The sequence below is a fragment of the Amblyraja radiata genome, chromosome 27 (genome assembly GCF_010909765.2).
Source record: "Amblyraja radiata isolate CabotCenter1 chromosome 27, sAmbRad1.1.pri, whole genome shotgun sequence".
NCBI classification, from domain to species: Eukaryota; Metazoa; Chordata; class Chondrichthyes; order Rajiformes; family Rajidae; genus Amblyraja; species Amblyraja radiata.
Window position 1 is genome coordinate 8708798 of NC_045982.1, and position 27643 is coordinate 8736440.

General features: G+C 44.8%; 1 protein-coding gene across 1 annotated transcript; it reads right to left on the reverse strand.

Annotated features, from left to right (window-relative positions):
* Positions 1 to 2130: 2130 nt before the first annotated feature.
* On the reverse strand, positions 2131 to 26630 carry LOC116988386 (zinc transporter 2-like). The gene is made up of 8 exons (XM_033045046.1): positions 26191 to 26630; positions 21542 to 21705; positions 18977 to 19123; positions 17212 to 17365; positions 15501 to 15708; positions 9884 to 9989; positions 8844 to 8978; positions 2131 to 2743 (listed from the first exon to the last, which is right to left on the reverse strand). The coding sequence occupies exons 1-8, from the start codon at positions 26259 to 26261 to the stop codon at positions 2598 to 2600; spliced, it is 1131 nt and encodes a 376-aa protein (XP_032900937.1). The 5' UTR covers positions 26262 to 26630; the 3' UTR covers positions 2131 to 2597.
* Between the last annotated feature and the right edge of the window lie 1013 nt (positions 26631 to 27643).

The following is a 27643-nucleotide window of genomic DNA, read 5'->3' on the forward strand; positions in this document are numbered from 1 at the left end:
GGTTGTCAGAGGCTGTGAGGGCTCTTGGACATCTCTCAACTCGTTATCTTTCACCTTGTTATCACTTGATGAATTCTTCTGTTATGTGTAATCAGTCATTTCATTTTATTCCCCACCTTCCGTAAGGGCAAGACCCCTGATGTTGGTGAACATAGATTGGTGATATTTAGGATTAGCAACTATTTCAAATTGGGTGTGAAGAAGGGTCCTGACCCGAAACATTACCTATCCGTGTTCTCCAGCGATGCTGCCTGACCCGCTGAGTCATTCCACCACTTTGTGAACCTTTTTGTAAACCAGAATCTGTGGTTCCTCGTTTCTACCCCTGACTTTGATTTATTTTTAATTCCACAAAAATCTCAAATTTTCTCATTAGAATATATCTGATTCCATGTTATCCGAGAAAAATCCCACTGAAGTAAGCCCCCTACCAATTTAGAAGTTCCACTTTAAATCATTCCTTGACGTTTCCCCATTGCTAACCGATATCTTCTGATACCAAGATCTCACTTGCTCCAGTTTCTGGCCCACCTGATCCACATAGTTTGGGAGTACTGGAGCATTTCCCGTGAACCGACGTCTGTCTCCTCTCAAAGATAGACACAAAATGCTAGAGTAACTCAGCAGGATCTCTGCAGAGAAGGAATGGGTGACATTGAGTCGAGACCCTTCTTCAGACACCCTCTCCTCTCCTTATCCGGCCATCTTTGTGTCCCGGGGGCACCTCTTCTGACTAACCTTCAGTGATGCATTCTAATACCTCACTTTGCTCAGTCACAGTGACACAAAGTGGGATGCTTTATGTTGAAAATGCTATTTAAATTTCAACTTGTTCTAGTGCATCACAGGGGGGAGTCATGGATTGATGTAGAATGCTGGCTGGGCTTTCAATGGATATTCCCTGCCTTTCTTGAAGGAGTGCCATTGTCATCACATCACTTAATATTCACCAGAGGAGGACACTTTTCACTGGCAAACAACATTGTGTGATTGTCTGAAGAAGGGTTTCGGCCCGAAACGTTGCCTATTTCCTTCGCTCCATAGATGCTGCTGCACCCGCTGAGTTTCCCCAGCAATTTTGTGTAACATTGTGTGATAGGTGGTCGGAGGGGCCGTAGGCGCAGAATGGCGGCCACGCTTCCGTCAGTCTGCCCCAGGGCAGCTGTGGCTACAGAAGTAGCTTACCAGCACCGAGTGTGACTGAGGAGTGAATGAATAATGCGATGTAAAGCACCTTGAGTATTAGAAAGGCGCTATATAAATCCCATCCATTATTATTATTATTATTATAGTGAGGTGGAGATGAAGTATCAGCCCAGATTGTGCAGTAAAAGTTATTCTTTGAAGAAGGGCACAGTGGCGCAGTAGTAGAGCTGCGGTCTCACAGAGCCAGAGACCCGGATCAATCCTGACTACGGGTGCTGTCTGTGTGCAGTTTCTACATTCTCCTTGTAACTGCAGGGCTTTTTACCGGTTGCTCTGGTTTTCTCCCTTATCCTATAGACGTGCAGGTTTGTAGGTTAATTGGCTTCTGCAAATTGACCCTAGTGTGTAGGATAGAACTAGTGTAAGGGTCGGTGCGGACCCGGTGGGCCGAAGGGCCATTTCCATACTGTGTCTCTAAACTAAACTGAACTAAAAACTAAACCTTGTGGTCAGTTGATAAGTAGCCCTAACTAAAAGCTCATAATACCACACAGGAGGCCACTGGGCCCAACTAATTGGTCCCACACTATGCGATTATTCAGGTATTCTTGAATCCGTTTCATGCATTCCACCAGCACCACACATTGGCTAATGTATTTTTCATCTGTGACTCTAATGTCAATTCCTCTACCCAGTGAATCAGACACATGGTACTCAATATACATAAAGCCTTGGAGTAACTCAGTGGGTCACGCAGAATCTCTGGGGGAAAAAGGATGGGTGATGTTTCAGGTCAGGTCCCTTCTTCAGACAAACCATCACCCATCTTTTATCTCCAGAGAAGCTGCCTGACCCGCTGAGTTATTCCAGCACTTTGTGTCTACCTTCAATATTATCCAGCATCTGTAGTTCCTTTCTACGCACGGAACCCAATACATTACTGGGGGGAAAAAATAGATTGCCCGATCAATAGAGACAACAACATTTTGTAAATGGGGTTTATTTTTGCTAAGCGTAAACTTACATTAAGAACTCTTGCACGAATATGAACAGTTTGGACCCATCAGTGAACATAATCAACAATATTTTTTAAAAAGTGCCCGCGTTAGTCTCTCTTCAGTCCCATCGACGTAAAGGGTGTCAGAAGAGCAACATGCAAAACATTGTATCCATCAAGTGTGGCTTCATTCCCTTCCCAAAAGGACATAGACATACTCTGGGATTATCCCTACTAGTGCCAGCTAGCTAAATATCCACATTTATGCTCTCACCATTTTGAAGTCTCAAGTTTGGCTGCTCTTTGATTACAAGAGCCCAATTCTCGAGCTTCCAACATACAAAAGCAACACCCTGTAATATCTGCTCCCATACATTTTCCAGTGTGGATGTCTGTGGTCAGAGGGCATGCCTCTCTATCAGGCATGCTGGAGAAATTCCAAGGACCTCTGCAGTTAGTCTCTAGGCTCCTGGCACTCTTTGCACTCTGTCATATCGTCAGAGTAATTCTCGACTTGAATAGTGATGGAGTAGAAGTCAAACTTTTTCTGGAGCACTTGGTTAGCTTCAGCCAAAATAACCTGAGGATTGGCCACATCATCTGCAAGAAACACGACTGTTAGATCAAATCTAGTCGAGTCAAGTCCAGTGGAGTTGAGTCTATTGTCATGTATACAAGTCTGAGGTACAGGTAACAATGAAAAATGTTGCTTGCAGCAGCCACACAGGCAAATAAACTCAGACATACACCAAAAACAGAAATTCTACAAAACATTGAAAAGAAAAAAGACTATGCAAAAAAAATATTTTAGTCCCACAAAACATAATTAGAAAACATCACACAACATCAAAATCTGCTGGATAGGCTAAAACATATCAAGATAAATTTTGGAGCTATATCCCAAGTGAAGTACGGAATGGAGTGAATGTAATAGTTTTACTAAACTCATTAGACTATTTCTTGAGGATTTTTTTTAAATCTGCAGAGGCTGAAAACCTGAAATGTAAACCAATAAATGATTGAGTGGATCATCAGCCTGCAACAAAAACTCTTCCTCTTTCTCTGTAGCTGCTGCCTGATACTCTGAGTATTGCCTCTATTTTCTATATTTATATTTTGAGGACTCTGTGCTTTACTGGGCAGTCTCAGGAAGTTTATGTTGAACTGAGTGCAGCAGAATGATAAATGCTTAAGAATTCGCAGGTAAATTGCATGGACTACATTTATATTCCCTTGGATTTGGAAGATTAAGGGGTGTTCTAAATGCAGGATTAGAAATAGTTAGAAGACAACCAGAAAGTTATACCTTTATGGGTTTAGACCGTGGGTCCAATATTAAAATGAGAGATAATCTATTCAGAGAGCGTGTCATCTTAGGACATGGATCTCTGGAGCTTCCCCAAACCAGTTAATATTTAGTTTAATCTGGATATACATCGTGGAAATATGCCCTTTGGCCCAACAAATCCCACGCTGACCTACGATCACTCGTACAATAGTTCTATGTTATCCCTGTTTCGGATCCCGCACACTAATGTCAACTTATAACAATACAATTAGCCTACAAACCTGCACGTCTTTGGAATGTGGGAGGAAACCGGAGCACCTGGCTTGGTTACATTGTAAATTGTCCCTAGTGTGTGCAGGATAGTGTTAGTGTGCGGGATTCGCTGGTCGGTGCGGACTCAGTGGGCCGAAGGGCCTGTTTCTGCACTGTATCTCTAAACTAAGCATCCTCTTTCCCCAGCCTCCCACTACCCACGTCTCCAGCAGTCAGCCAGGATTTGCCAGTGTCTTTACAATAAATGGAGCTTTGAAACACCATTTCCCTCCCAGAAAAGCCTCGATTATGGTTGATGCCTTCAAATTCTACTCAAACACCAGGAGCCTAGCGTAAAATTCTCAAGTATTCAATATCATTCAAAACTGGATGCAGGAAATGTTAGATACAAGACTGAAATAGTTAATTATCTGAAATTGTTGGATTAAATGCAAGCTTCTGAAAAGCATCTTATATGGGAACTGGGAAGGAATGAAACTGGTGCCAGAGGATCATCATGAACTGTGATCTTGTTGATTGCTGGTCGTGACCTCCTTATTTCTTATATTCTCATGATCTCTTGTGCTATTTTAATTCCATTCAACTCCAAAGAAGCACAAATTTGCATCATGGTCGGCATGGACAAGTTGGGCTGAAGAGCCCGTTTCTATGCTATTTGATAGATAGGCACAAAATGCTGGAGTAACTCAGCGGGTCAGGCAGCATCTCTGGAGAAAAAAGAATAGGCGAGTTTGAACCAAAACATCATCCATCTGTTTTTTCCAGAGATGCTACCTGACCTCCTGCGTTACTCCAGCACTGTGGGTCTACAGTATCTTTGGTATAATCCAGCATCTGCCGTTCTTTGTTTCTCCATGCTATACGACTGACTACTTCTTATTTCACTTCTGCTTTTACAATCTTCTTTCTGCTTCTAAATTTATTAACATTTGTGCTATTCGGCATCATGTAGTGCCTCTCTCTCTCTCCCCCTCCCTCTCCCTCTCTCTAATTCAGACCATCAAGGACTCATCCCCCTCCTCCACCCTTCCCATGAATTTAAAATGCATTTCAATTCTACTTTTTCTCACGTCTGATAAAAGGCGAATATCCTACAACAGTAACCCTGTCTCCCCCTAAATGCTGTTCAAGAAGGAACTGCAGATGCTGGAAAATCGAAGGTACACAAAAATGCTGGAGAAACTCAGCGGGTGCAGCAGCATCTATGGAGCGAAGGAAATAGGTAACGTTTCGGGCCGAAACCCTTCTTCAGACTGAACCCTTCTTCAGACGAAACCCTTCTTCTCCCTAAATGCTGCCTGACCCAGTGAATATTTCTAGCATTTTAATATTTTTGTCGTTGAACAACAATCTTGCTTTATGTGCACTGTAGCCCCATCATCTGGTGTTATCTGGTATAATAACCATTCATAATCTGGGCAGATCCAAACTTGTAATCATTCTTGTGTAAACAATCAAATTTCCATAAAACTGAAAGGATTTATAAAAAGTTGCAAAAAATAACAATGTGACATTATTTCCCAAAATAAAGGGGAGGAAAGAAACAATGGCTTGTCTAAGTTTTGGATATCATTATTCCAGCAGTCCAAAGCAAGGGTAAAGTACACAAAAAAGCTGGAGAAACTCAGCGGGTGCAGCAGCATCTAGATGCTGCTGCACCCTTGAGTTTCTCCAGCTTTTTTGTGTACCTTCGATTTTCCAGCATCTGCAGTTCCTTCTTAAACACAAAGCAAGGATAAGGTTGACAACTCCCTGAATTGCCTTTGGGTTTTCAGGAACCAAAGATTCATTGCTGTTGACTATTCTGTAAGGAATGGAGTGGGCCAGTGGTTCTACCATTCAATGGGATTATGGCTCTATATAGAGTTCCACCACATCCATATTTCCCTTGTGCCTAAGAATCCAGCAATTACTGTTTGGCATATATAGACCATTGCATTAAATACTTCAAAAGATCTCTGAGCCAACTAAAAACTTTTCTCATCCCAATTACAAATTGCTGGCCACTTACCTGACAATATTGACCCCCTAGTTCCAGAACTCTGGCCCTGGAGAAGGATTCTCAGTAACTACCCCCTTCGAACCTTATAGAAGTTGTAAAATTGTCCCTAGTATGTGTAGGTTAGTGTGCGGGTGGGGGTCTTCCCTGGTCAGCGCGGACTCGGTGGGCCGAAGTTCTTTCTCTAAAGTCTAAAGAATCGTTGGTTCAATGGGATTAGCCAAGTATGCACAATGACAGGGCAATCTGCTCATTCTCACGAATTAATTAAATCAGTAATGCAATGCTGTGTGAATTAATATCAATAAACTACTTACAAGACTCCAAGAGAGGTCTCATCATAGCTCTGTACCGAAAGCAATTTTGAAGCAAAAAATGATCAAAGAAAAATATATTTTAATGGTTTCATTCTTTGATCATTTGTTGCAAAGGTTTCAGAAGGTGGAAAGGCAAGTCTTTTTGACTGACACTCAAGTAGCGGCAGAGTGGTATAGCACTCAGTGCTGCTGCCACATAGCTCCAGGGACTCGGGTTTGATCCTAACCTCGGGCACTTTGTGATGCAGGTTGTATTTTCTTCCTTTGACTGACTGCAGCTTTCCATTGCATGCTCTGGTTTCCTGCCACATTCCAAAGTCTGCAGTTTGGTTAACTACTGTAAGTTGCCCCTTTGTGTAGTCAGTGGCACCCTGCAGTGTTATAGCGATGCCCAAAGCAAGCTCGAGGAAGAACATCACATCTTTCATCTGGGCAATGGACAACTTGTTATTCATTTCAGCTTGTATCCAGAATGGCCAGTTTTGACAGCCGTCCTTCTCTTTTGTAATCTTCACAGTGTGTAGTTGGCCACACTATACAGCATTACCTTGACTTTATAATATCTGCAGCACATTACACAAAGGAGCTAACTGAGCCATAAAGCTACATTATTTCACCTCATCTTAGACATTCCCCCCCCCCCTTTATCAATATCAATATTTACAATATCAATATTTATTACATGTCATTTGAACCTCAGTGAGGCTCAAACGAAACTCCGTTTCCACAGCCATACAAACAAAGACAATTTCCTACAGACATACACACAATTCAATTTACAAAAACATCCATCACAGTGAACCCATTGTGATGGAAGGCAAAGTCTTTTCTCTCCCCTGTTCTCCATTTCTCTCCCGACTTATTTATCGACTGATTACAAGCATATGGTGCAACGCAACCTTAGAAATTAACTGTTTCAGAGCGGGTGAGGGGTGGGTAAAGATACGAAGTAGGTATATCCCTTTCAATCTCTCTTTTTTTTCTTCTTTCACCTTTTTTGGTTTTCTCTTTCGGGCTATACAGCCTTATGGGCTCTTATTTTCTCTTTCTTCACGAACTAACAAAATCACTATATATATAAAATATTCTCTTTCTCTCTATTTCTTGCTTCTCTTACTCTTTTTTTACTATTAAATTAAAAATAGGAAGTTGTACATGAAATGTAATATGTTATTCATGTCTTGTATTATTGTACACTACTTCTAATAAAAATTTAAAAAAATTAAATAAAAAATAAATCCCCTCCCTCGCTTCTCTGCTGCCGAGACTTGTTTTCTCTCTTTCTCGGTTCTGACAAAGGATCTTTAACATGGAACGCGTGCTGTTTCGCCTCCCATTGATGCTGCAAAAATTGAGTTTTTCCAAGCATTCTGAGTTTTTACTTCAGGATTTGCAACATCTGCAGTTTTTGTTTTGTTCATGATATAGATTGATCAGGAGAATAGGATGAGCTCAACGCTCTTCCCTGGGATTCTTTCCCTGCATTAACAAAGCACAAACAAAAATACATGTTTTGCAAACATGCGAACTATCCATTCTACCCGTTTTAATATTTTGAAATATCTTTTACAATTTCAGGATCTCGTTTCCTCTTCCCAGCTGTTATCAGGCAACTGAACCAACGAGAGAGCGGTCCTGAGCTACCATCGGAGACCCTCAGACCATCTTTAGTCATACTTTACCTTGCACTAAACATTATTCCCTTTATCCTGCATCTGTATATTGTGGTCGACTTGATTGTAATCATGTATAGTCTTTCTGCTAAATGGATAGCATGCAACAAAAAAGTATTTCACTGTACCTCAGTACATGAGTCACATAAACTAAACTAAATCTCAAGCCACTTTACTGCTTTTAAAGTGACTGGGAAATGGTTGACCATTTGTGCTCAGCGAGTTCACACAGACAGCGGTGATGTTACTCAGGGGCTACACACACCACAGAGAGTTTCCCTGCTTCTCTTTCTAATAAAGCCACGTTCTTTTACATCTATAGATGGGGACAAACTGGGACACTGTTTAATGTAGAATCAAGAAACTGCAGATGCTGGTCAATACACAGCAAGGCACAAAGTGCTGGAGTAACTTTGCAGGACTCTGGAGAACATGGAAAAGTGACATTGCAAGTTGAGATCCTTCTTCAGACCAAAATGGTGTCTAGCACCTGATGACTAGGACTCCCTCGATACCACTCTAGAAGCATCACGTTGGATTGCAGCCTGAGATTTTTTGCAGTGCGGCTTAAAGCAATTGCAATTAAATGTAATTACAACTGACAAACGCAGGTGAGCAAACATACTGGCACCAAACATACCAAGATGGCGAGTGCCATCTTCTTCGTTGTCGTGTGCTGGGGCAGCAGGGCGAAGGCCGCAGACGCCAACAGGATTAACAAGCTCATCAGGAAGGCTGGCTCCATCCTGGGGGTGGAGTTGGATTGATGGGAGGTGGTCTTGGAGGGGAGGATGCTCCCCAAACTGTGAAGCATCTTGGACAGTACAGCTCACCCCCTCCATGACACACTGGTCAACCTGAGGAGCACCTTCAGCAACAGACTGGTTCCACCAAGATGCAGCACAGAACGCCACAGGAGATCCTTATTCCCTGTGGCTATCAAACTGTACAACTCCTCCCCCTTCTATCATGGGGTAGACAGACTCTCCCCATCCCCATCCCCCCCACAAAATCTTTGTATATCCCCAATCCTTTCCACTGGTCAATTTAATTTCATGTATCTTGTTGTGGTTTGTGACTGTTGACAGACCAATTTCCCTCCTGGGAAAATAAAGTTCTATCGTCACGTATCTCCACTATTGTTACTTACTGGTGGCGATGTGAGCGGATAGCACAAGCTGGTTCATGGTGAGGGCCCAGATGCGGAGGCTGTGCACCGCTTTCACCTCATCAATTAACAGGAGAGTCTCCTTGACATTGTTAAAATCCATTCCTATTGGGGTACCTGGAATGAAATAAAGAGCATAGCTTTGCTACATGAATTACTGTACACGAACATTTTTTTTCCTGGAAAATACTCTCATCTCAAGCAAAACTCCACGATTTCCAGCATTCTGTAGCTTCTTTGCGTAGTTTATCTCAAGACTCTTCCTGCCAAGCATCAAAATGGCATAGTTCAAATCTTATTAAGACTCAACAATCTGCTGTCAAATTGGACCCGCACTCTTTGTCAACAGAAATCAAACATATTCTTTCAAAATTGAGTCATTGGTCACCCGACTCTCTTTGTTCCCTCTTAAAGCCCTTCATTCAGTTTATCAAAATCAATCTTACAATGATCCCTCAGGCTACAAGTACAAATCATGGTATCCCAAAGGGCCTGGTTCCTTATGCCCCTGTCCCACTTAGGAAACCTGAACGGAAACCTCTGGAGACTTTGCGCCCCACCCATGGTTTCCGTGCGATTCCCGGAGGTTTTTCCTCAGTCTCCCTACCTGCTTCCACTACCTGCAACCTCCGGCAACCACCTGCAACCTCCGGGAACCGCACGGAAACCTTGGGTGGGGCGCAAAGTCTCCAGATGTTTCCGTTCAGGTTTCCTAAGTGGGACAGGGGCATAACTATTCTCACTTCATCCTCCCCTCTATGGACTGATTGTCTCTCAAACTAAACGGATCTGTTTGCCTCTTCAATGCAAACATTCCTTCTCAAATTAATCACTTTCTACAATGATGAATTTAATACACGACTGCCAACACCTTAAACGCACTTCCTCTGCTCTCCAACATATTTTAACCTGCAAGTTATTATTTTGTATTTCATCAACTCCCTTCGTTCTCCATATTTATTTTTGCACCTTAATTTTAATTGGCATTGAGAATGTTTTTTTAGTCAAAACTCCAGACTTGCCTTCCATCAGTACACGAAGGACATCTTTCAGGATAGAGAAGGTAGTCCCGAGAACCAGTACCGAGAAGAGGAAGGTACAGATTGGATCAGCAATTTTATATTCAGGCTAAACACAAAGTAAAGGAAAATAATACTAATAAGTGCAATGGAACCATCTTTTACTTAAGACATTAGAGAGATAACTCAGAAATAGGCCCTTCGGCCCAGGAGGTCCATGCCGACCAGCGATCACCCATACACTAGTTACATCCTACACACACTAGGGGCAATTTACATTTTTACTGAAGCCAATTAAACGACAAACCTGCACGTTATTGGAGTGTGGGAGGAAACCGGAGCACCTGGTGAAAACCCACGCGATCACAGGGAAAGTGTGCAAACTCTTTACAGACAGCAACCATAGTCAGGATCGAACCTAAAATAGTAAGATTAAATGAGAACTTACCAGTTTGAAGTTTGATCTGTATTTTATGAGGAGTTACGATGAGGGATTACGTGAAGAACCCCGCCACAACGCATGCGTGTCATTCTTCAAAGCAGCGGTGTGAAATCACAGATAACTGTAATGACTAAACATAGTAAGATTAGAGAAGAGATACCAGTTAAGTATATGATCAAGGGTGGGAGCGGAGGGCACGTAATCCCTCATCGTAACTCCTCATAAAATACAGATCAAACTTCAAACTGGTAAGTTCTCGTTTAATCTTACTATTTTACTTCGGAGTCACGTGAGTGACTACGTGAAGATTTTAAAGCTCTGTGATTTCATGCCGTGGAAACGAGTCCATGCATCATGTCTGCCTTGATGACTGTAGGAGGAATTGTGTTAACATAATTTGGACATGAATTCGACATTGAAATCATAAAATTTATTAACACAAATTTATAACCCCTTTTTATGGGTTTAAATTAATTTACAGAACTTAAATTTGTTTCTGCAAACGTTCCAGGTTTCATTACTGGTTTATTGTAAAATAATTGGAATGTTTTTTCCCCCAGACCATCCTGCTGCCTTGAGGATTTGGTCCATTGGTACATCCAACTGTATCGCTGCCGATGTAGCTGCAGCCCTGGTGGAATGAGATTTAAATATTAGTATCCACCCCAGCCTGTGTTAGCACCTGTTTCAGCCATCTTGAGATGGTCTGGACTGTCACTCTTTTGTGTGGTTGCTAGTGGCTGACCAAAAAGTGCCTTCTCATTGCCTCTTAGGATTTTCGTTTTCTCCATGTATATCGACAGATGTCTTATTATACACAGACAGTCATCTGTTTGGGTATGACCTAAATTGTATATTGAGGCCTGCTGATCCCTGTCTGTTCTGCTTACTAACTCATAGATATGAAACGTAATATTTTCTGTTGAGGAAGTCATGTTGTCCAGTCTTAGTTTATGCAGTGACTGTACCCTCTGTGCCATGACCAATGCTATTAGCATGACTGTTTTTAATGTCAGTCTGTGTAGGGACAGAGCTGTTGCTGGAGACCAATTCCTGAGCATCTTCAGGATAATACTTACATCCCATATTTGGGAGTACCTGGTTCTTGGGGGATTAGTATTAAAAATTCCCCTCATAAGTTTTGTTACCAGTGGGTGAGTCCCAACAGAGTAACGCTCTGTCCCCTGCCATAGGTAAGTCGATAGGGCACTTCTGGCGCAGTTGATGGCACTGTAACTGAGCCCCTCATCATAGTGGAGGCCTGCCAGATATTCCAGAACAGACGGGATGTTCATGTCTCTGTAGGTGATGTTGTTTTTATGGCAGTGCATCGCCCACTTCCTGATATAGTCCAGATACTGTTTTTTGGTTGACTGTCTTTGGGCCGCCGAGATCATGTTCACTGTTCAGTCCGTCAGTCCCAGTTGTAGAGGTGTTTTTAAAACTCTACAAATTAATAAGTTCAAATGTTTATGGCATGGGTGGCTATCCCTTGTTACGGGATGTAGCAATAAATCTGGTCTATGTGGGATGGTGATACATGGTTCTAATACCATGTTTAATACCACTGGGAACCATGGTTGAGTAGGCCAATCGGGTACTACCAATACCAGATGCAGAGTCTTGTTGTATTTTCCTTAATACCCGACTGATGAGGCAGGAAGGAGGGAATGCGTAAATAAACAATTTCCCCCCCAATGCAGCGAAAATGCATCTGTCGCCGCTGCCCCAGGGTCTGGTTCCCATGAAACATAATTTGATAACTGGTGGTTAAGTCTGGATGCGAATAGATCGATATCTGCTGTTCCATATTTTGCTGTAATAACAGCAACTACTTTTTTATTCAACATCCATTCGGTGTTTTCATTAAATTTGCGTGACCTGGTGTCTGCCACTAAATTTAGTCTTCCTGGTAGGTAGGTGGCTGATATCCAAATATCTCTCTGGATACACCATTGCCAAATTGTATTAGCCAGATTGTCACATGATGTCGATTTGTTTCCACCCATGTGGTTAATGTATGCTACCACGGTGGTATTGTCTATCTGTAGTCTAACATGCTGGTGATATGATCCAGTACAATATGACTTTAGGCCATGGAATGCACCCAACATTTCCAGGTAGTTTATGCCCAGTGTGAGTAATAATGATGCCTCCTGAGCAGTCCATCTACCTCCACAGCTGGTGATGGTATTGGTGGCTCCCCACCCAAGTGCACTGGCATCAGTTTGTAGTACCATGGAAAGGTTACTGACAATGATTGGATTGGAACAAAGCCAGATGTTATCTATCCACCATTTTATTCCATTTTAGCTTGATTGGTAGTTTCATAGGCCTGTCAAAGTGACGTGCATTAATTTAGAGTGCTTGTATTTTTGCTCTCTGTAAGTTTTGGTAATGTAGAGGTCTAAATTGTGTGGCTGGAAAGGCAGCCACCATTTGCCAATTACTTTTGCTACCAATCTGATGGATGGTTTGCTGATGTCAATGAAGTTATGCAAGCCTCTATTAAATCTCTAGCCTTTCCCTTAGGCAGAGTCACCGACATGTGAACTGAGTCAATGGTGAAACCCCCAAATAGTCCATAGTCGTGGAAGGCGTTAGTTTAGATTTAACTGGATGGATAATAAATCCCAGTTTTTCAAATAACTGTTTTGTGGCTGTTACAGTTTGTTTGGCCAATTCCAAAGTTTTGCCCACAATGAGTATGTCATCTAAATATGCCATGACCATGTGTTTACGTTTACGTAAACGTAAACCAGCTAGGGCTGGTTTCAAAATTTTTGTGAACAGCCTGGGGCTGATGACCCATTTGGCAGTGCTTTATACTGCCAGAGTTGCCCATCCAGTTGAATTTTAAGTAACATCTGTGGTCACCTCGTATAGGCACTGAATAGTAAGCATCTTTTAAATCGATGCTGGCCATGAAGTAACCTTTGGAAATTAATTGTTTAGCAGTAACAAAGGTATCCATTTTGTCAGATCTATGGTGATGCGACAACCACCATCTTTTTTGTTTTTGATAAATATATTGGACACGAATTCTAATGGTTCGTGTTGAGTTTTCTCAATTACACCTTTTATGTAAAGCCGCTCCAGTTCAGCTTGCGCTTTTGATTTTTCTTTATCAGAAGGCACGAACATTCGGTTCGGTATATGTTGAACTGGAGGGCTGTACTTGTGTATAAACTCTATTGTATATCCCTGGATACTGCTTAAGATGTAAGTATCGGTTGTTAACATGCTCCATGCATTCAGAAAAGAGTGTAGTCTCCCCCCAACCTCCATGCTCCCTGTATTTTGTAGGGAACCAGACCCACCTACCTCCATAGTTACCAGTGGCAGGTTTACTTCTTTTTGTAGGTTCTTCGCTGCTGTTGTTGCGCTGGTGTCTGGATTTTCGGTTTGGTTGGCGTTGGAGGTCCCCGCATCTTCCAAGAAGGCCGGCCTGGGCCATGGCCTAAAAAGACTCATGTTTTGAATACCGGGCCTTCGAGCTTTCACCAGTTCTGCTGGTGGGTGCGTAGGGGTGCTGTCTTTGGCTGTAGTGTTTGTTGGAGTCCATTTTATTAGTCCAGTAGGTTCTCTTGTTCCTGCACCCCTTGCACACTTGTCTTTCCTTCTGCGGACCCCTCTTCCAGGTCAGCCCAGAACTGACCCGCGGTGCTCCCCTCTGATGAGGTAGAAGCACTGTGCAGCCCTTCAAGAGGTACTGCTGTGGGTTTATCATAGGACCCACAGTGACCCGACTCCATCTCCCGGAGTCTGTCACATTGGAGCAAATGCTCCACACACCGCTCCATCCGGCTCCAGCGCTCTCGGTCGCTGGCCACCCGCGGTTGTTCAAAGTCGGACTCCTCTGAGTCCACGACCTTGTTTGTTTTTGTGTCTAGCCTTTCCGCCCGGCTGCGTGGATCTGGCCGGTGCGGAGGCGACATCGGGCACAGCTGATCCGAGTGATCGCTGGCTGCTGCTGGCTGCCCGCTGCTCCGCGGTCCTCCCTCACCAGCTTTGTCCTTACTGCCGCGGAGTGGAGCTGGCCGGTGCGGAGGCGACATCGGGCACAGCTGATCCCATCTAGCCCACCAGCTTTATCGCAGCCCGTTGGTTTCTCCACCTGTAATTAGCATGGTAAAAACACAAAAAGACCGCAGCTCTTACCTGCAGGTCCAAGTTAAAATTGTCGCTACGGGGGAACGTCGTTCCACCCCGTCTCCTGCCGTTTTCGACTTGTCCAAAAAGTCGACGGCCGCATTTGAATAGTCTCCCGCCCGGCCGTGGTGTTCTGGCCAGCGCGGGACCAAAAGTCGGCACAGCTGATCCCTTACGGGGCTTGTGCCTTCAGCTGCTGCTGGCTCCCGCAACTTCGCAGTCCTCCCCAGCCAGCTTTACTCGCAGCACTTGTGGACACTATTTTGTCCAGCTTCCCCCCCCTGTGTAAAAACAGCGCGGGGACAAAAACTACCGCAGAGTAAATCACTTACCTGCAGGTCGCGGTTTCAAACTTACCGCTGCGGGGGAACGCTCCACCCCGCCTGTCGTTTCACAAGCGTGAAAGCGATATGACACGCATGCGTCGTGGCGGGGTTCTTCACGTAGTCACTCACGTGACTCCGAAGTAAAATGGAAAATTTTAGCTCATTGTATGTAGAAGTGGCTTTAATCTCTTGGCTCCGGTGCCAAACTAATCCCAAGAATGTTATCACTCTAGTACAGAGCTGGACAATGACACAGGAAACAGGCTCCCAAATTAGTGCAGTACATCTCAAAATGTGGGCAGCACAGTGGTGCAGCTGGTCGAACCACTGCCTCGTAGCCACGGTGACTTTACAAATACAGTGCGGAAACAGGCCCTTCAGCCCACCAGGTCCACGCTGGCCGGCGATCACCCCGTACACTAGCACTATCCGACACAGTAGAGACAATTTACAGAAGCCAATTAACCTACAAACCGGTACATTTCTTGGAGTGTGGAAACTGGAGCGCCCAGAGAAAACCCATGCACCCATACTGACAGCACCCATAGTCTGGATCAAACCCAGGGCTCAGGCAGCAACACTACCACTGCACCACTGTGCTGCCCAAACTGCGAACTGGGACATGTTGGGCCGAAGGACCCGTTTCCACACTATACGACTCAAACCCACAAAACCCACACCTGAAACATTATCCACGTACCTTAAAATAGATGACAAAAGCAGCGATCAGCACTCCAAAACTCTGCAGCAGATCCCCAACTACGTGGATGAACGCAGCCCGTACACTGGGGTTCCTACGGCCACTCAACTTTGACCCCTGGGGGGTGGTCTCCATGTCATGTGATCTGCCCTCGCTTGTGCCGCCATGGCTGTGGTTGTGTCCAGACTGATGAAGGATTATGGCCATTCTGTGAAGCGTGTGGAGAAGTGGAGGGAAAAACAAATCAGGGTTGAGGGAGCAGTCAACTTTACAACACTTGGGCTGAAATCATTGGCCAAAGCTCCTGCTCTGTACTGTTCTATGTTCTGAATGGAGCTGGGACAGTTTTTTTGTTTGTTCGGCAATCTCTTTAAACCCAATCCACCATCACCAAGTGATAACTCTGGAAAAGGCAAACACAAGGTTTTAAGTACTTGTCTTTTCCACTTTGGTTTAGAGATACAGCGCGGAAACAGGCCTTTCTGCCCATCGAGTCCGCGCGGACCAGCCATCCCCACACATGATGCTACCCTTGGGACGACAGATGACGCAATGAGCTAAGTGTTTGGCTGGCAACCGGAAGGTAGCCGGTTCGAATCCCGCTTGGAGTGCATACTGTCGTTGTGTCCTTGGGCAAGACACTTCACCCACCTTTGCCTGTGTGTGAATGTGTGTGAATGTGTGTGAGTGATTGGTGGTGGTCGGAGGGGCCGTAGGCGCAGAATGGCAGCCACGCTTCCGTCAGTCTGCCCCAGGGCAGCTGTGGCTACAGAAGTAGCTTACCACCACCGAGTGTGACTGAGGAGTGAATGAATAATGCGATGTAAAGCGCCTTGAGTATTAGAAAAGCGCTATATAAATCCCATCCATTATTATTATTATTACCCTGCACACACTAGGGAAAATTTACACGTATACCAAGCCTACAAACATGTATGTCTTTGGAGGGTGAAAATGCAACTAGGAGGTAAGTGACTGAAAACGGTTTCCCCCTATCCCCCCCCCACATAAAAACATACCGAGAAAAATTAACACATACATTTAGACATGCTAAAAAAAACAAAAAAAGTCAAATTGACAGACACACTGCATCAAGCACCCACGAGAATGGTCAAATGCAAATTGCTGGATGGTGGTTTATATTTAGTGTCATTGATTCCAGCTGGTTTAATCTAGATTTTAGTTTCGTTTAGAGATACGGTGTGGAAACAGGCCCTTCGGCCCACTGAGTTTCACACCGACATGCAATTACACTGTAGTACCATCCTACAGACTAGGGACAATTTGTAAAAGCCAACTCTGAATGAGGGAGGAAACCGGAGCACCCGGAGGAAATCCACACGCTGACAAGAGAGATCGTACAAACTCCATACAGACCTGTAGTCAGGATGGAACCCGGGTCTCTGGCACTGCAAGGCAGCAACTCTACCCTAACACCACCGCGCCACCCCTAATATTGTACATCATCAAAAATGCACAGACAGCTGTGGAGGCGAAGACATTGGGTGTTTTTAAGGCAAGGATTAGCTGAAGGCGGAGAAGGCAGCAAGTCTACAGCTGCGCCACTGTGCCGCACAAAATCTGCAAAGTGGTGTCTGCGAAACTGTGCCACAGCTTGGATCCAACAGACTCGTGACACGAACAGCAAAAAAAAAAATCAGAGGAGTAAAATAAAAATGCAAAAAAACTCTACATGCTAGAGGATACTCACACAATGTTTATGGCAATAGCACATGCTGAGGTGATCAGCATTATTGCCCCATTAATCTCATAGTCGTCAGATATGAGTCGTTGAACTGCCAGGTAGACCAGTATTCCTGTTACCATCCAGATTGACAAGACCGACACCAGGGCCCCAAGAATCTCTACAGGTCACCAGCCAAAGAAAGAAGAGTTATTTACCACAAAAACAAAAGAAAGGAACACAAATAATTATCAAGAAATACCTTGATATATGACGCCGTAAAGCATTTATTCTCTTGTCTGCGAATTATAAACGAGAAAATGGAACGATGGCCAGATAGAAACTTATAAAAGTACAGTGAAGTTAAATAAAGTGGATGTAAAAATATATATTTTTGCTTGTGGAAACGAATACAACCAGAGGCCATGGATATAATGTGTAAGAAGGAACTGCAGATGCCGGTTTAAACCGATGATAGATACAAAAAGCTGGAGTAATTCAGCGGGCCAAGCAGCATCTCTGGAGACTCCATCTCCTGCTCCCAATTCCTCCGTCTATGCCGCATCTATGCCCAAGATGAGGTGTTCCATACTAGAACATCCGAGATGTCCGCATTCTCCAGGGAACGGGGGTTCCCCTCTCCCATCATAGATGAGGCCCTCACTCGTGTCTCCTCGGTACCCCGCAGTTCTGCTTTTGCTCCCCCTCGTCGCAACAGTCCCGCTGGTCCTTACCTTCCACCACATTAGCCGCCTCATACAACACATAATCCTCCAAAATTTCCACCACCTCCAACGGGATCCCACCACTAGCCATCTCCACCTTCCGCAGAGATCATTCCCTCCCCAAGTACCTTCCCCGGCAACTGCAGAAGATGCAACACCTCCCCCCCCCCCCCCCCCCCCCCCCCCGACTCTGTCGAGGGACCCCGACAGTTCTTTCAGGTTAGGCAGATGTTCACTTGCACCTCCTCCAACCTCATCTACTGTATCCGTTGTTCAAGATGTGGACTCTTATACATCGGCTGTGGACTCTTATACATCACTTCAAGGTAGCCCCGGCATTCCCTCTCTCTACATCCCTCCCCCACCCAAGTCGCACCAGCTTCTCGTTCTCACCCAACAAACAGCGAACGATGGCCTGTCTCCTGTATCATTGTTATTTTTTGCATCTTTCATTCATTGTTCTTTATCTCTCCACATCACCGTCCATATCTCTCAGTTCCCTAACCAGTCTGAAGAAGGGTCTCGACCCGAGACGTCGCCCATTCCTTGTCTCCAGAGATGCCTCCTGTCCTGCTGAGTTACTCCAGCTTTGTGCATCAAGCCATGGATATAAGATGGTCACTGCCACATCCTGTGTAGAATTCAGGAGGGAATCCTAACCCAGATAGTGGCTAGAATGTGGAATCCACTGCCAGAAGGGAAAAGAACAGGGAGGCAGTGGTGGAGTTGCTGCCTTGCAGCGTCGGAGATCAGGGTTCGCTCCTGACCACGGGAATGAAAAATGTAAAGTAAATTACAGACTCTTCTATAAAGAACATTTTAATGACCACAGATGACGTCTATCCTATGGAGTACTTCCAGAAGTTTCTGCTTTTATGACAATTTGGTTCCGAGCATTTCTATCAGGTTCATATTGCCATGAGAATGCTATTTTAATGAAAAACAAAATGCCAGGTTTGAATGCATTCAGTTTACTGGGATGAATTTACAAATGAAAGACTAGATAACCGGTCAGCAATTATAGCAATGTGCCCATATCCAGATACAAGTAGCAGATCCCATCTTACCTGAACGGTACCAGCCAAAGTTCATGGTTTTAGTGGCAGGACGAGCAGAAATCCAGAGGGAAAACAGGCTAAGGAGCATGGAGGACAAGTCGGTCAGGAGATGAGCAGCATCAGTCATGACAGCCAGGCTTTGAGCCATGTATCCCCCTGTACGAGGAGAACAAATGGTAGCAAGGTTCAGAACATTTGATTACCACAACCTCCCTATCTCCCTCCCTATGGCACAGTGGTAGAGATGTTGCCTTAGTGCCAGAGACTCGGGTTGGATGCTGACTACGGGTGCTGTCTGTACGGAGTTTGCATGTTGTCCCCGTGACCTTTCTCCAGGTGCTCCTGCTTCCTCCCACATTCCAAACACGTGCAGGTTTGCAGTTCAATTGGCTTCTGTAAATTATCCCTAGTGTGTGGGATGGAACTAGTGTATGGGTGATCTGTGGTTAGTGCGGACTCGATTTGGTCGAAGGGATTGTTTCCACAGTGTATCTCTAATCTAAACTAAACCCCAAAAAATATACAAGACATCTTAATAGGTTCACCAGACTGATTCCTGGGATGGCAGGACTTTCATATGAAGAAAGACTGGATAGACTCGGCTTGTACACGCTAGAATTTAGAAGATTGAGGGGGGGATCTTATAGAAACTTACAAAATTCTTAAGGGGTTGGACAGGCTAGATGCAGGAAGATTATTCCCGATGTTGGGGAAGTCCAGAACAAGGATTTAAGGATAAGAGGGAAGTCTTTTAGGACCGAGATGAGAAAATCATTTTTTACACAGAGAGTGGTGCATCTGTGGAATTCTCTGCCACAGAAGGTAGTTGAGGCCAGTTCATTGGCTAGATTTAAGAGGGAGTTAGATGTGGCCCTTGTGGCTAAAGGGATCAGGGGGTATGGAGAGAAGGCAGGTATGGGATATTGATTTGGATGATCAGCCATGATCATATTGAATGGCGGTGCAGGCTAGAAGGGCCGAATGGCCTACTCCTGCACCTATTTTCTATGTTTCTATGTTTCTATGATAGAGAAACAAGAGACTGTAGATGCTGGAATCTGGAGCCAAATATAAACTTCTTGAAGAAATCTGCAGGTCAGGCAGCATCAGTGGAGGCAAAAGGGATAGTCGACATTTCAGGCTAAGACCCTGCTTGAGGATGAGAGGGGAAAAGGGGAGATTTAGCTGGGAGGGGTGGGACAGGGGTTTGTAGGTGAGAGGTGGAACTAGATGAGGGGTGGGGAGGGAGAACAATGGACAGATGGAGTCAGGTGGGGGAATAGAAAAGGTGAATAAACGGAGAGAGAATCTGGGACGGGTGGGAAAGGAGTGCAGTGAGTGTGTAATACCTGAAAGTAGAAAATGTTACATTCTTTCCATTGGGTCGTAATCTACAAAACTGAATATGAAGGCAAAGGAACTGTAGATGCTGGTTTATCAAAAAAGACACAAAGTGCTGGAGTAACTCAGTAGGTCGGATGTTTGGAGGAGGGGGGAGAAAGCTGGAAAAGAGAGGCGGGGGCAGGACAAAGCCTGTGGAATGATAAGTGGATACAGGTGAGGGGGATGTGTAGGAAGGAACTACAGATGCTGGTTTACACCAAAGATAGACACAAAATGCTGGAGTAACTCAGCGGGTCAGGCAGCATCTCTGGAGAAAAGAAATAGGTGACATTTTGGGTCGAGACCATTCTGAAACAAGTTACTTGCGAGCTTGTCCAAATTCTATCAAAATCCTAAATTGCCAGCACTGGTTGTTGTATCCCTTCCCCACCATGGAGTAACAGACACAAAACACAACATTCTACTGGAGAGTGGAGGAAGGAACTGCAGATGTTGGTTTAAACCGAAGATAGACACAAAAAGCTGGAGTAACTTAACGGGTCTGACAGCATCTCTGGAGAAAAGGAATAGGTGATGTTTGGGTCGTTTCGGGTCTGAAGAAGGGTCTTGACCCAAAACATCACCTATTCCTTTTCTCTGGAGATGCTGTCTGACCCGCTGAGTTACTCCAGCTTTCTGTGTCGATCCTACTAGAGTGGTTGTACTATCTGCTCGAGGATTTATTTTACATGTAGCCTTGGGAATACTCCTTGAAGAGACTGAACAACTGTTTCCCACGGAATGAGAAATGAATGCGATGGGTTGGAATCCCTGCAAAAATGGACTTCCATTTATCTGCAAACAAGGTTTCAACGGAAGGAGGAAATCTTTCACCGCCCCAAGTCAGCAGACTGCAGGTTCTTTACCCTCTCCGGAGAGCAGGACGAGCAATCTATAGCAAGATGCCAGCGCTGCGTTGATGGAGAGCTATACTCCAAGGCACAGTTTATTGGAAAAGCTATTAAACTGAAGCTTCATCAAAGACTCAGCCGGATGAGAAAGGGAACACATCACGATTCAAAGACGAGTGCTGGGAATGTGGCTGCTGTTTGTGCTAACATTCATCTCTCAACCCACAGATCACCAGGTAATTATCGTAGCCTACTACAATTCATCCAACTACAAATCACTGTATCTAGTTATCTCCAACACTCTTATGGACACATGGATACAAGTTATTTATTTGGTTACCTATCACTTCTGCTATTATAAAGACGAAGCAGACAGCAGAAGCCAGGTAGAGCCGTCGGCGGGCAAGCTGCTTATCTGCATCCCTGTGATTCCCAGACACCTGATTAAGATGACAGTGCCAAACTTCCAGCTTGTTCATCGTCATTTCTGCATCCGGCGAAGTCCTGCGAGCCGAAAGAGATTAAAAAAAAGTACAATTGGTGGCAAACTGTTGTAAGTTTTTAATCCATAAAAGCCAATTGGGCCATGACGTCTCCCTCTTTTCAAATGCAAATTTCTCATATTTCACTGTTAAATGTCAATTTCCTCAAAATATTTCTATTCAGCATATGTTATTATCGACGAGGATAGAGTGGGCAGGCTGGACTTGCATGCAGATTGAATGTAATTTGATTGAAACGTAATGCCCCTGTCCCACTTAGGAAACCTGAACGGAAACCTCTGGAGACTTTGCGCCCCACTCAAGGTTTCCGTGCTGTTCCCAGAGGTTTTTGTCAGTTTCCCTACCTGCTTCCACTACCTGCAACCTCCGGCAACCACCTGCAACCTCCGGGAACCGCACGGCAACCTTGGGTGGGGCACAAAGTCTGCATAGGTTTCCGTTCAGGTTTCCTAAGTGGGACAGGGGCTTAAGACCCTGAGGAGCCTTGACAGAGGGGATGTGTTGAAGATGATTCTTGTGGAAGAATCTAGATCTCGGGGATCAATGGTTAAAACTAAGAGGTCGCCTCTTAGACAATAGACAATGGACAATAGGTGCAGGAGTAGGCCATTCGGCCCTTCGAGCCAGCACCGTCATTCAATGTGATCATGGCTGATCATCCCCAATCAGTACCCCGTTCCTGCCTTCTCCCCATATCCCCTGACTCCGCTATTTTTAAGAGCACTATCTAGCTCTCTCTTGAAAGCATCCAGAGAACCTGCCTCCACCGCCTTCTGAGAGAGAATTCCACAGACTCACCACTCTCTGTGAGAAAAAGTGTTTCCTCGTCTCCGTTCTAAAAATATAGAGATGAGGTGAAATGTCTTCTGTCAAACTTGTGTAACCAGTTACTGATTCTTTGGCCAATCCATTGTTCATTCTCGGATCTTTTTTAGTTGTTTACCAATCTATCCAAGAGAGAGCTAGATAGGGCTCTTAGAGATAGCGGAGTCAGGGGATATGGGGAGAAGGCAGGAACAGGGTACTGATTGGGGATACCCGCTCTGCACCCGCTGAGTTTCTCCAGCATTTTTGTGTACCTACTGATTGGGGATGATTAGCCATGATCACATTAAATGGCGGTGCTGGCTCGAAGGGCCGAATGGCCTCCTCCTGCACCTATTGTCTATCACAAACCAATTTATACCTCAGACTTTCATAATTTGCTTTGTTTGAATTCAAGAGCCTGGTTTCTGATTGAACTTGCAATTTTTATTTCACATTCTATCATACTATGGTTACTCTACCCTTCAGGTCCCTTCACTTAGTACGGGTGTCAGGCATTACGGGGAGAAGGCAGGAGAATGAATGGGGTTAAGAAGGAAAGATAGACCACGCATGTCTGAAGAAGCATTTCGACCCGAAACATCGCCCATTCCTTCTCTCCAGAGATGCTGTCTGTCCCACTGAGTTACTTCAGCTTTTTGTGTCCAGCCATAATTGAATGGCAGTGTAGGCTTGATGGGCCAAATGGCCTAATTCTGCTCCAATCACTTAGGAACTACCAGATTATTAATAAACCCTTTCACGTTGCAAATACCGACCTAAAATAGTCTTTTCCCTGGCTGGTTCGTCAATATTCTAGAAAATCTTTTCTTGTACATTCCATGATTTTCCTTTCACGCATTATTTTGATTTGACCGTTCTATATATCAATTCCCCCAGGATTACTCTTCTTTTTTCCTCTCTACCTTCATAGCATGAAATAGGTCATGTGGCCCATCAGCTCCATGCAATCCCATTCCCTATAATAAGTTCTTAAGTGATAGGAGTAGAATTAGGCCATGCAGCCCATCAAGTTTACTCCACCCTTCAATCATGACTGATCAATCTCTGCCTCCTAACCCCATTCTCCCCATAATCTCCGACACACATACTAATCTATTGTCTCTGGCATGCACTACATGAACTCCTCCCAAATTCCCTTGCCACTTGTCGATATTCATTAACCATTTAACTACCTGCATGGCTTAGTGATGTGGGTTGAGGGGAGGAGGTAGCTGCAAACGAGAGGTGGGGCAGGGGGTGCAAAGCCTGGTAAGCGATAGGTGGGTACAGATGGCAACAAAGGCTGGGTTGGTACCATGGTGCAGCGGTAGAGTTGCTGCCTCTTAGCGCCAGAGACCCGTGTTCGAACCATGACTGCGTGTGCTTGTCTGTACTTTCTCCCCGTGATCTGCTTGGGTTTTCTCCGAAATACTCATTTTTTTCGCCCCCATGCTCCAAAGAAGTGCAGGTTTGTAGGTTCATTGGCTTGGTATAAATGTAAATTGTCCCTAGTGTGTGTAGGATAGTGTTAGTGTGCGGGGATCGCTGGTCGGTGCGGACTCCGTGGGCCGAAGGGCCGGTTTCTGCACTGCATCTCTAAACGGACTCTAAAGGAGAGTGGAAGGAGTGGAAGGAGGAGGGGAAAGGAACAAGGTGGAGACTTGTGTTCATAGCCAGTGACCCTGTTAAACGGACTTTGCCCCCTGCCAAAGTATCGCGCACCAACCACCAACCTGGACAGAGCTACTGTCGTGCCGCTGCCGATCGGAACGCCTGTTGATGTTTAGTTGAGAGTAGTGTTAAACTTGTTCATGATATATGTATTTTTATTTCTAATTATTTTTTACTGCACAATGAATGGACACTGGTTTGAGTAACGTTTTTTTGTTTCCTCTGGGTATGTGAGTACTCAGGAAAATAACAATAAAGATATACAATACAATACAATACAAACTAAGCCAAGATGAAATGAAGAGAAAAGTGTGTCAGATAAGGCAGGAAGACAAGGAGTGCAATGTAAACCTGTGGATGGAATGGCACAGCATGAATAAAGGGGAGACATGGGTGGTGGAGTAAGTAGTGGAAGATGAGTGGAACGAGGAGGGGAAAGGAACAAGGTGGAGAATTGTGTTCATAGCCAGTGACCCTAATGGAAGGCCCCCCTGGCCACAGTACTGCAAGCATATGCGCTACCTCCTCTGCTCTCAGGTGCCTTGCTCTTCTTGGGGTTTGAGGACAGAGGCTATTTCAGCACCACTTATTGGATTCCCCGCACACACCATAGTCATAGGCAAACCCTTCCATGCTTAAATAACAAATACGGCATTAACATGTGCATATATAGAACTAGCTACCAGAGGACAGACACAAAATGCTGCAGTAACTCAGCAGGAAAGGCGCCATCTCTGGAGAGAAGGAATGGGTGACGTCGCCCATCCCATCCCTTCTCTCCAGAGATGCTGCCTGTCCCGCTGAGTTACTCCAGCAGTTTGTGTCCATCTTCGGTTTAAACCAGGAGCTGCAGTTCCTTCCCACACATTTTGTTAGCTACCAGAGGAAGTAGGCAGGTAATATAAAAATATTTTTGAAACATTTGAACAGGTAGATGGATAGGAATGGTTTAGATGGACAAAGGTCAAATGCTGGCAAAGGGACAAGCGTAGATGAGCACTTTGATCGGCATGGATAAGTTGGTCTGAAGGACCCGTTTCACTGCTACATGACTCCATGAATGAGCCTCCATTAACACACACTCTAGGTAACTTTCCTCAGGTCCAACAGGGATTTCTTGTGTCCTCATTTTTCCCCACGATTCATCAAATATTAGTCATAGAGTCAGTGTGGAAACAAGCCCTTCAGCCCAACTTGCCCACACTGGCCAACATGTCCCATCTACACTAGTCCCACCTGTCTGCTTTTACCCCAAATCCCTCTAAACCAGGGCCTCTTAACAACATTATAGGCCCCCGGGCAAAACAGTGCATTGGGGCCCCTACACTTCCAGTTTCTTTATGCCGAATCAAATATGCCGTCATGCACTTGCGATGTTCTTCTCAGTTTTCATGCTCGACAATAACAATCCACAATACATAGATTAGCATGGGGCCCCGGGCAACTGCCCATGCGTTTAGATGGCCCTGCTCTAAACCTATCCTATCCATGTACCTGTCCAAATGTTTCTTAAGCGTTGCGATAGTCCCTGCCTCAACTACCTCCTCTGCCAACTTGTTCCATACACCCACCACCCTTCACCCTTCATGTGAAAAAGTTACCTCTCAGGTTCCCATTAAATCTTTCCCCCTTCACCTTAAACCTACGTCCTCTGATTCTCATTCCCCTACTCTTGGAAAGAGACAGTGCGTTTACCAGATCTATTCCCATCTTGATTTCGTACACCTCTATAATATCACCCCTCATAGGAATAAAGTCCTAGCCTGCTCAGCCTCTCCACATCTCCAGTCATGGCAACATCCACCTCTCTGAACCCCCTTCAAGCTTTGACAACAGTAGGTGCTAGCCCAAATTTTTTTTGGTGCCAAAATTCAAATGTTGTTTCCGAGAGATAGGAAAGTGTCCAGTTGCTTCCTATTGAGCGACGGGAGGAGAAGGACAGATGGAGAGTGGGGAGAGAGAGGAGGGGAAGAGGGGAGCGCATGGCACTCCTGACACAGACACTCACCTGGGGGATGGACAGGTTGGCTGGGGCGAGAATTGCTTCACAAGCGGCGAGGTCTCGCTCATTTCTTCCATCAGTTTATCAATTAAAACCCTTCGGAAGGGCGACCCTTGTGAACTGGAGTTTAAAAATGAGCAATGGTGCGGTGAACAGTCCCGGAGCTCCTCGGGGGCGAAAGAACAGTCATGAGACCAGAGGGACTTGTGACTTTCGAACACGTTTTGGACCGTGTGGAAGCTCTGAGCACGGGTCCCTGCACTAACTCAGCGCTCGGGCGCAAACTTGCTTTGGAAGTCCTACTATTTGTTCAACTATTTGCATTTTGGGAGAAAATGGAGCGGTGTGCACACGAAATAAAACGCAACTTTACTGCAAATTAGGTCTGTGCGGATAACTGGCTCACTCAATAAAAAACAAGACGGGTCTGCTCCCGGCCCGCCAGCACTGAGACTTTATTGGGATAAGGGCGGGGCATTCAGCTGTTATCTATCACTCGCTGAGTTGTATTGGAGCGACTCAGCGCTGGGCAAACTTTTATATCGCCTTTTAAGGTTTAAATAAAAAACTTTTCACAAGACTGTTACCAATCATCATTTGAATTTAGTCACGCTATTAACCTGATGAGGGATGACATTCAAACTCGTCAACTTTCAAAGGACAGGACGGTAAACAGGCAGTATGCTTGTTTTCAATGTTAAAATGTTAGGAGCTGTGCTTGCTTTCATCTAACGTGGAAGCTATTGGAGGTTTGGGTTCTAAGGCACATCTTTAAGGAATGGATGGGGGTGGATTATGCATTTAATTCCGATGCTGGGTGGCCAGGCCGTGGTGAATCTGTGGGATTCAGTGCCACAGAAGGCTGTGGAGGTCAAGTCATTGGGTGTTTTTAAAGTGGATGTTGATAGAGTCTTGATTAGAAAGGGCTTCAAAATGTACAGGCAGAAGGCAGGAGAATGGGGGTAGATCAGCTACCATGGAAAGGCGGGGCAGACTCGATGGGCCGAATGTCCCAATTCTGCTATATCTTATGGCTGAAGGGACTGTTGGCAATTGTGGAGCAATGAAAAATAAAGTGGGCGGGAGACGAGGGTTGGACACACAGAGAGATTTTGGATGTTGTGGGACTAAGTGGCATGAGGTTAAAACAAGGCTGAGAATAAATTCTTAAATCGTAGGAACAGAATCAGGCCATTCAGCCCATTGAGTCTACCCCACCATTCAATCATAGCCTTCCTCCATTCTCCCACCTTCTACTCATTGTTCGGCACGGACTAGAGGGGTCGAGATGGCCTGTTTCCGTGCTGTAATTGTTATATGGTTATAACCTTTGACATCCTTACTAATTCTCTGCCTCAGAGTGGAATTCTCTGTCTCAGTTAGTGGATTAGTTACTTGATTACTTACTTGATTAGTTGTACTCACATAAATATTCGTAGTTACATTATTTTCTTAAGAG

Coding starts and splice junctions, on each gene's coding strand:
- LOC116988386 (XM_033045046.1), bottom strand. CDS start 26,261: ATGGAAGAAATGAGCGAGACCTCGCCGCTTGTGAAGCAATTCTCGCCC. Junction 15,709..17,211: donor GCTATTGCCATAAACATTGT/GTGAGTATCCTC, acceptor CACGCTTCACAG/AATGGCCATAATCCTTCATC. Junction 9,990..15,500: donor CTTTTGTCATCTATTTTAAG/GTACGTGGATAA, acceptor CTTTGTGTTTAG/CCTGAATATAAAATTGCTGA.